The sequence below is a fragment of the Drosophila serrata genome, unplaced genomic scaffold, assembly GCF_035046125.1.
Source record: "Drosophila serrata isolate PLE 108 unplaced genomic scaffold, ASM3504612v1 contig_334, whole genome shotgun sequence".
Lineage (NCBI taxonomy): Eukaryota > Metazoa > Arthropoda > Insecta > Diptera > Drosophilidae > Drosophila > Drosophila serrata.
The window spans coordinates 1,521,345-1,529,608 of record NW_028257232.1 but is presented as its reverse complement, the minus strand read 5'-3'; the positions used below and the strand labels follow the sequence as shown (position 1 = coordinate 1,529,608).

Sequence of the window (8,264 nt, the reverse complement as noted above, 5' to 3'; positions counted from 1 at the left end):
TTGTAAAACTTGTGCGCAAAAATGCATTTAATACAATAGTTCAAATCTGAAACACATATAAATAACAAAGATTGCGTTTTGCTATCAAAAATTGACTAACATTGACGGTATTGTGTGGGCTTGGGTTCTTAACCCTTCAAGTGCACTTCAGGCGTGGGCATAGGGGTTAAAGGCGGTGAGTGTGTTCGTCCTGGTGCTCATTTACGCAGGCCTACGTATTTGGTCCAGACGCCCTTGTTGTCAAAATATGGCTTATTCCGGGAGCATATAATGGCCTCCCTGAACACATCGGCATAGGACGAGGGCATAGAAGTGTGCTTGTACAGATTGAAGAGGAATTCGTAAATCTAAAAGGGATAACAACCATTAAACATGCATCCTGAAGTGATTCTAGTAAGTTTTCTACCTTCGCCTCCTGATCCTTCCAGAAAATGTGATCGCACAGGTACTGCATGCTCTCCGGAAACAGCGACAGTCGCTGCTTGGCGTCGGTGGCCACCACATCCACACTTCCCAGCAGCACCGCACAGCCGGAGAGCACATCCACCGCCAGCATGAAGATGTCCAGCAGGTAAAGTGCTCGGTTGACCTTCTCCTTGTTGGAGGCCTCGGCCAGCAGCATCTGGATCTCCAGGAACATCTCCGATATCCAGTTGCAAGCGTGTTCGTCACTGCCAAAGGCATACAGTGTGGCGGCTAAGTGACGATAGAAGAACGTTCGCTCCTCCTCCCGCTTTTCGTAGGCATCTATGATGGGAGTTAGCCACTTCAGGGGATTCGGCACCTTCTCGTTGTACAGCACCAGATAGCAGCGGATGATGGTGGCCTTCTTGAGCTTGCCAGCTGGTGTCTCCCACCAGTTAGCAGGCGTAGTGAGCCCGTCGATGGCATTGGGATGCAAGGTAGCCACCACCTCGGTGTAGCGTTCAAAGAGCCTCGAATCAAGATTCATAGAGTCCATGTATCGCTCCACTATTAGCGTGAAGACATCCAGCACCTCGGGTATGTCGCACTTTCCAGTGAAAATGTACTTAACGCTCTCCAGGAACTTTTCAAAGAGGCAGCCTTCGGCAAAGTCATTGAGCTGGGACTCCTTGAAGCAATAGACGGCCACTTTCTCGGCAAAGTTCTTCAGGATCTGCAGGCTTACGCTGTTGGCAATCTCCGGCAGCAGCGAGAAGAGCAGCAGGAGATCCTCCTCAAAGCAGTTGGGCTCAAAGTCCACGAGGAAGTTCTCCAGGAGTCGCTTGGCCGTTCCAGAGTTCAGCGCTTGATTCTTGGCTATCATGATGCAGTATTTCCGGGCATCAAAGGACAGGTGGAAGAAGCTCGTCAGGCAGCTCCAGTCGAGTGGTGGAATGGGTTTCGAGAACTTCTTAGATAGCGAACGCAGCGCAAAGGTCACGGCATAGGGCTCGGGTACGTAGTCCCCGAAGCGAGCCTGGCTCACCACATAATTGGTAACAGCTCGAAGTGGACTGGTAGCAAATAATCCCACCAGCTTTCGTGGCTCTGGTTTTCCCTCGGGAAGGCGATACACTCCGCTCCGAAAGCCATCAATCTCACTGCCAATGTGATGGGAAATAAGATCGGCAGCAGCATCTCCACACTCGGGTCGTATCTTCTGCAGTAGCTGCACCCACACCTCACCCGGTACCGTCTCCTGCTGCAGATCGAGAACTTCTCGACCACCGACTCCGACACCTCCTCCCACGATCTCAAATCGAAACTGTGCCGGTATGTGGCGAAGATTGAGTGTAGTTCCCGGTTCATAGTTCTTCAAGGCAGCCAGAGAATTCCGGACTTGTGCGGCATCTGTGCCCGGTCGACTGATGGCCTGCCACAGCTGCTCCAGGGCATCGTCCGCCAGCTTCTCGTACTCCAATGTGGGCGTCTGCAGGAGCGGAACTAGGCCAAAAAATCTATATAGAGACTTGAGGGTTTGTGGGCGCTGTTCACTCCGGAATTTACTGCCCAGAGCCTGCCAGGTGGAGGCAATGTTTACGGTGTGGCTATCACACAGAGCATAGATAGCATCCAGAGCCAGAGCTGTGGCCAGATCGCCTGCCTCGTCGGAGCAGTTGTTGAGGGTGTTGCTCAGGTGCGGCAGCAGCTCCGAGCCATGTAAAGAGGGTCTGGAATAAAAGGGGGATAGTTAAGAAAGAGCTTAATGTGGAGGATTACAAATTTCTTAATTACTTCTCCTGGCAGATTTCCCTCATGGCATGTGTGCGTGCTATTTGCAGTTCCCAGCGCTTCTCACCATCCGGCAGAGGCTGAGCTATCTGCTTCAACAAGAAGGGATAAGTACGCGTCTCCACGCGCCACAAACGCAGATACAGATCAACGCAGAAGGTCCCGTTCTCAGCAGACAAGTTCCTTATGGTGTTGAGTATCATGGGTACATTGTCCTGAAACAAATCTTTTATTTAGGAACTTTAAAGACTTATGACCCTTACCTTGGACACTGCAAAGCTTGGTAATCCTCTGAGCAGTTCAAGCTGCAACTCCGGATTGTTTTCGTGGGCCAGTTTAAATATATACGTCATCAGAAAATCATAGGCAATGCCCTCGTTCACCTTAATGATCTGCAGGATAACCTCATAGATCTTAAACCAGCAATCCACGGGTGGCTCTCTCGACAAGAAGAGAGCCCTAAGGAACAGGTGCAGCCGCTGACAGAAGGCCGTATTAGCCTTGACATTCAAGGCATCCACAAAGGCAAACACATCCTGGTTGTCGGAGGCATCAAAGGATTCCACCAGAGTGGCCAGATCAAAGGCGATCGCAATGTCCGGATGATAATTTCGCATGTGAGCGGGCCTCAACAGCTTGGTGGCGATTCTCTCTCCATCCTGCTCCGATCGCTTTGTATCCAGTATCCTGTCCACTATTTGGTGGGCCAAAACCAAGCCCTCTGCGGGTATGAATGCAGTCTGAGACATCCACTGGATTATGCCGTCCAGACACATGTTCAGAATGTATTCATGGCCACAGCGCTCCTGCACCACCACGAAAACGATGATGCGCAGCAGATCCGCCAGATAGAAAGGCGATAGAACATGCAGCACCTCCGATAGGAGCACCAGCAGGACATGGTAGTGATCCTTAGTGTGTTCCCGTGTTGCATGGAGTACTCGCAGCAAGCACTGCAGGCTGGGACGCGGATCGATGCCGTAGTTGGCCAGCTGCTTGATCAGGCAAGCCTGATAGATGGCAAAGTCAATAGACTGAGCGTGGTCCTCGCGCTGCAGGAAGTGATCGATGGCCTCAATGACCAGGATGCTGGTGCATAAGCACGTGCTGGCGTTGTTGAACTTGCTCCAAGCCAGCAACTCCTGCATTAAAGCCCTTGCTTCCGGCTGACTGCCACTCAGATTCAGCAGACATGTCCAAATGGGCTTCACATCGTGCATGGTTTGCGGATTGCAAAGTATGTAAAGGAAAACGGGTCGTAGGTATTCAATGCTATAGTCCCGAATGCTGTTTATTTAAAGGGAATAATTGAGTTAATTTGATACGAAAGCGAGGCAGTACTTACCCCTTGTCGTGGTGCTGACAGATGCCAATGATCTTGTTGCTCACATCGTGCATGTTGACACTCGAGTGCTGGAGGAGCGAGATCAGAGGATGTTGCTGCGTCTTCAGGCCATAGGAGCACTGGTAGGACTCCTGATCCTTAAGCAGCGACGTCTTGCGCTTCAAGTTAAGCAGTTGCAAGCCCAGAACGCTTTCCGTGATTATGGAAAAGTGAAGAGGTCTTAAAGGAAAAGTGTAAAATGCTATTAAAAGAATGAAAATCATGAATGAAGAGAAGCTAACTTTTAGAAGCCAAAGTCTACCCTTGTAGGGTCTTGGGGTCGAATGTGAAATCGATGAATACTAAGGCAAAAATGCATTAATTTTAATTCGGATAGCTGTTCTGTGCTAGTTTTCATAGGGTTAACAAATCTGCATATTCAGTTTTTTAAGTTTACAAATTTCAAATTTTGTCAAATTTTTAAAATTTGATTAATGTAAATTTTGGCCTAAAAAATATATAAAAATATTGACAAAAATAAATTTCTTCCGGACACAGCTAGATCGATTCGGCTGTTCGTGCTGATCAAGAATATATATGATTTATAGGGTCGGAACTGGTTCCTTCACTGCTTTTAAAGCTTCTGACTGAATTTATAATTTCCTGCAAGGGCATAAATTATAAACACTATAGGCCTGATTCTGAATTTCTTACACTTCTCATTGTAGTTTAATAAGAAAGATTAATTGTAATATATGTAAAGGCTTAATCCATTTAAATATTAAGCTACACGAAAAATAGGTAACTTGATCAACAAATTTGAAACAGCGCCCCAAAAAAAACCAGTAATCAGTGTTAAATTCCAGATAAAAGTACAATGTAAGCCATCATTAAGGTGGAACTGGCGTTTAGCACCCACTTCCGGGGGACCAGGAGTTGTGCAGCAGAAAATAAGCAGTCAAGGATTAGGAGGTGGAGCAAATCGCTTTGCGTTTGACGGGGTAATTATTATTCACGCGGTGGTCTGCCCGCTGGCCGCTGCTCCCTTGCGGGCCAATTAATATTCAATCCTTTTTACCTGCACCTGCACCTGCGCCGGCACTAGCTTCTGGTGCACTTGCAGCCCGCCTTATCAAGGTTAATTCCGGCCTTACATGACCGCTTGTTCGTCCTTCGTCAGCAAACATTTCAAGTTCAATGGCAGACGCTATGCCAACGCCTTTTGCATACAAATCAAATCAAATATTTGGTAGCCAAGGACGCTGTATATGATATGGGGAAGCGGACTTTGTACATGTGCGTGGCTGGAAGTGGCTAATAGTTTTTATGGCGCCGCCTGCATAATCGCTTAGGGCCAGAAGATTGACGACTTGGGATTGCGGCCAAGCGGAAATCAAGTCAATGCCAAAAAAGAACTGGGCTTTGGCAGAAACACCGCGGCGAGTCATAATTCATTTGCGCATTTGTTACATGACGTGCCAAGTGCTGGGGGCAATTAATTTGGGGCACGCGTCCAGCGGAAATGCGAGAGATTGCGTGCTGACGAAGGGACAACAATGTTTTGGAAGCAGTCGGTGGCAGGCGTTAAATGGCGCGTTAATTAAGTGGCTGCAGTGGGTCTGCCTGGCTGACTGCTTCGATAATTTATGCACCTTTATGTGGGCAATTTTGCAAAATGGAATCGCTGCGCTCCACTTAGACTGCACCTCCAGCTGCTGCCGGAAGTTCAAAGGTGCGCCCCTGCGGAATTGTGCTATGTGGGTCGTGGGCGTGTTTCCAGCTAGACATAGATATAGACATGCAGATACATCCACTTACCCCGCACTGGCCAGCATGGAGAGCAGGCTGTTCTGAACTCCATTGGCCTCCAAGGCACCCTCGTCCACCAGCCGCACCAGGGTCTGACAGCTCATCAGGCTCAATTGCATGTGTTCGTGCTTGCATTGCGACTTGAGGAACTCGATTTCCTTGATCTGGTGCTCCGGCACTTGCTTGTCCCGACTCTCCACGATTTTTGTGTAGATCTTCTCCAGGCAGGCGGCCAGCTTGACCACGGAACTGTTTGGCTTTATGCTGGCAAAGTCCTCCATGATTGGGTGCTGAAAAGTGCAGAAACACAACTTATGTAGCCAATAGATTTATGGTTTGTTTGGGCCCCCAAGTCGCGACGACTTTCCCCAACGTTGTGCGCGGCGCGTGTCCTTTCTGCTGCTCGGCTGCCACTCGAATGGAGGAGCCGATGTCGCGACGCCTGGGTTTGAACATTGCCGCGTTTCCTTGCGCTTTTCCACCCTCGTTGGCCACCATCTAACTACTCACGTTTTCCTTGTTTACTCCGGAATCGCTGACCACTGCGTGCTAGCTCATTTCAAGGATGTGGCGATGCAGGAAGCCTGTTGGGTTAGTTGACTTTTCGTGCGAAAAGCTCTTTAAGCGGGCAAAATCGGGGAAATTATTGCAAAATAAATAAAATAAACGCCGGTTGGTGAGGTTTTGTTTTGGTTGATGGGCCAGTGTGACCGCGGCGCGAGCTTAAAAATATACCAATGGGCCATGTGAGGAAAATACCAACTGTGGGGGTGTCTTCAGGAATGATGGCAGCCCTGTCGTAACGGTTTCTTGGGGATTTGAAATTTGAAAAATAAACGTAATATAATCTTATGCTTTAAAATATACTTAAAGGTGAGACTTCTAAATATGAAGATAATACGTAAAAAAGCTGTTTACCTCATCCTTCTCCCACGAAAACCCAACCTAACTCCTCGCAAACCCAACAACAGAAAACTCAATGAAAATCCTCTCCTTTCTCCATAAAGCCAACCTCACCCGCAAAATCTAGCCTTTAAGTCCTTTGTATAATACTAAAATCTGTATACATTTAATCGAGCGGTAGGCCACAACAGCCAATGCTCAATATCCTATGTTAGCCTTTAGTTTTCAACCAACCGCTAGCTTTATATAAATAAATAAATAAATAAATCTTATACTTTAAAATATACTTAAAGGTGAGACTTTTAAATATACAGATAATACGTAAAAAAGCTGTTTACTTACTTAGACCCTTATATTTCGAATTATTTTACAAAGAATAAATGTCAAATAATGATTATTACCCAAGAAACTAACACTAAACTAACACACTGCTGCTCCAATCTAAACAATTGAATTACGTTTCCCACTCTTTAAATCACTTATCGTTATTTTAATATCAATTAAATAAAAATATTTCCGCAGTAAATCTCCATTCCATTCAAGGAACCAATTCATTCCCATTTGAATCCATTTGCTCGCCGCTGAAAAAATTAAGTGAAATCTGAGAAACCCCGGCAGCACTTATAAAAAAGTTAACATTCGGATAATGGACTGCCCTTTGGCCGAGGAGGAAGCCCAGAATTTATGCCCCGACACCAACTTCACCCGTTGATTTATTTACAGCATGCTCAGTTAAGCCACTACAACCTCATCAGCATCCTGCCAGCTCCGAGTATCCTTTCGGTCCTGCTGCTGCTGCTGGCCCTTGTTCTTTGCCGGCTGCTTTTTCAGTTAATTGACTTTCTGCATTTTTGCAACTCCGCCGCGCCCCGTTGTCGTCGTAAAATGGAATTAATTATGCTGCTGCTGTTGCAGCTATAAAAATGTAACCAAGCAGAATGGAGCTTCATAAAGACCCGCGGACCCGGCACAAGGTGCTCCGCAAAAAGGGAGAAGCCTCTGCTGGAACAGCAGACTCCGGCGGCGGCGACGAGTTTAAACTGCAATCATTCATGGCCGGAGCGCGAATCCTCAAACGGCAACGGGAAAAGCGGCGAAGACAAAGGTTAAGCCCAAGACAGGCCAACGTAATTTCCGCTTCCTGGCCCCGGAGTTCGTATTTTTCGGCAACTCCTTTCCTTTTTTGCTCTCTGCTTTTCCTTTCTCCCTTTTACTTTTAACTGGGGATTTATGATTTTATTACCAAATGGCAAAAAGGCATTGCACCGCACAAAACTCGGAAGGCGGAAGCACTTTTTGGCTCTGCCATTTTTCCAACTCAACTTGGGTTCATTTTTATTCGATTTTTTATTTGTTTGGCAAGGTGGCACACCGAACTGTTGCAATTTGATCGCTTAAAATATTTCCCAGACTTAAGGTGTATATTTTGAGCTCAAACAGATTTTGCGGTCTTTGTTTTGTGGTTTATCGCAAGCTTTTCATAATTTTCTTCTATTTTCGCCGCCACAAATCCCGTGGCATCTGTTGCTTTTCACCTTTATGGCCTTATGGCAAGTTTCAATAAAATTTTCCACCGAAAATGTACATTAAGTATATAGAACGAACCAGGACCTGTTGACAGAGATCCTGAATATTTGCGGTTAACTTAAACCTGGCCAAGTTTACGATTCTCATGGTTAACGTACACGATTTATTGAGTTGTATATTTGGCAACAGCTTTCTTCTTATTCATTGCTTTTACCCGAAAAATAAAGAGTTCCCCTTGCGCGCTTTAGTTTTGGGGTTTTGTGTTATTTACGTGTTCAACATAAAATATTTAAAGTGCTTTGAGGTTGGGAGGTGAATTTTAGAATACCCATTGCAGGATATATATAAGCTTTGGGAGTTTAAACCTATTTTAATTTAATTTTCTGAATAAAAATACAGAATTAGATGTTGAATAATGATAACTTTACACATAATATATATTTTGAAGATGTAGTTATTTCATTTGCAGAAATGCTTAAGTACATAAAGAATCTCTGAAGTAAAT

The 8,264-nt window shown here is 46.0% G+C and overlaps 1 protein-coding gene across 2 annotated transcripts; it reads right to left on the bottom strand.

Annotated features, from left to right (window-relative positions):
- Positions 1-9: 9 nt before the first annotated feature.
- LOC110178462 (focadhesin) lies at positions 10-6,068 on the bottom strand. Of its 2 annotated transcripts, XM_020945601.2 has the most exons (7): positions 5,840-6,068; positions 5,339-5,619; positions 3,542-3,760; positions 2,460-3,483; positions 2,200-2,411; positions 407-2,135; positions 10-347 (listed from the first exon to the last, which is right to left on the bottom strand). In XM_020945601.2, the coding sequence occupies exons 2-7, from the start codon at positions 5,608-5,610 to the stop codon at positions 198-200; spliced, it is 3,606 nt and encodes a 1,201-aa protein (XP_020801260.2). In that variant the 5' UTR covers positions 5,611-5,619; positions 5,840-6,068; the 3' UTR covers positions 10-197. The 2 variants fall into 2 exon arrangements, with proteins under 2 accessions (XP_020801260.2, XP_086693928.1); XM_086837802.1 differs by lacking the exon at positions 5,840-6,068 and having other exon boundaries at positions 5,339-5,837.
- Between the last annotated feature and the right edge of the window lie 2,196 nt (positions 6,069-8,264).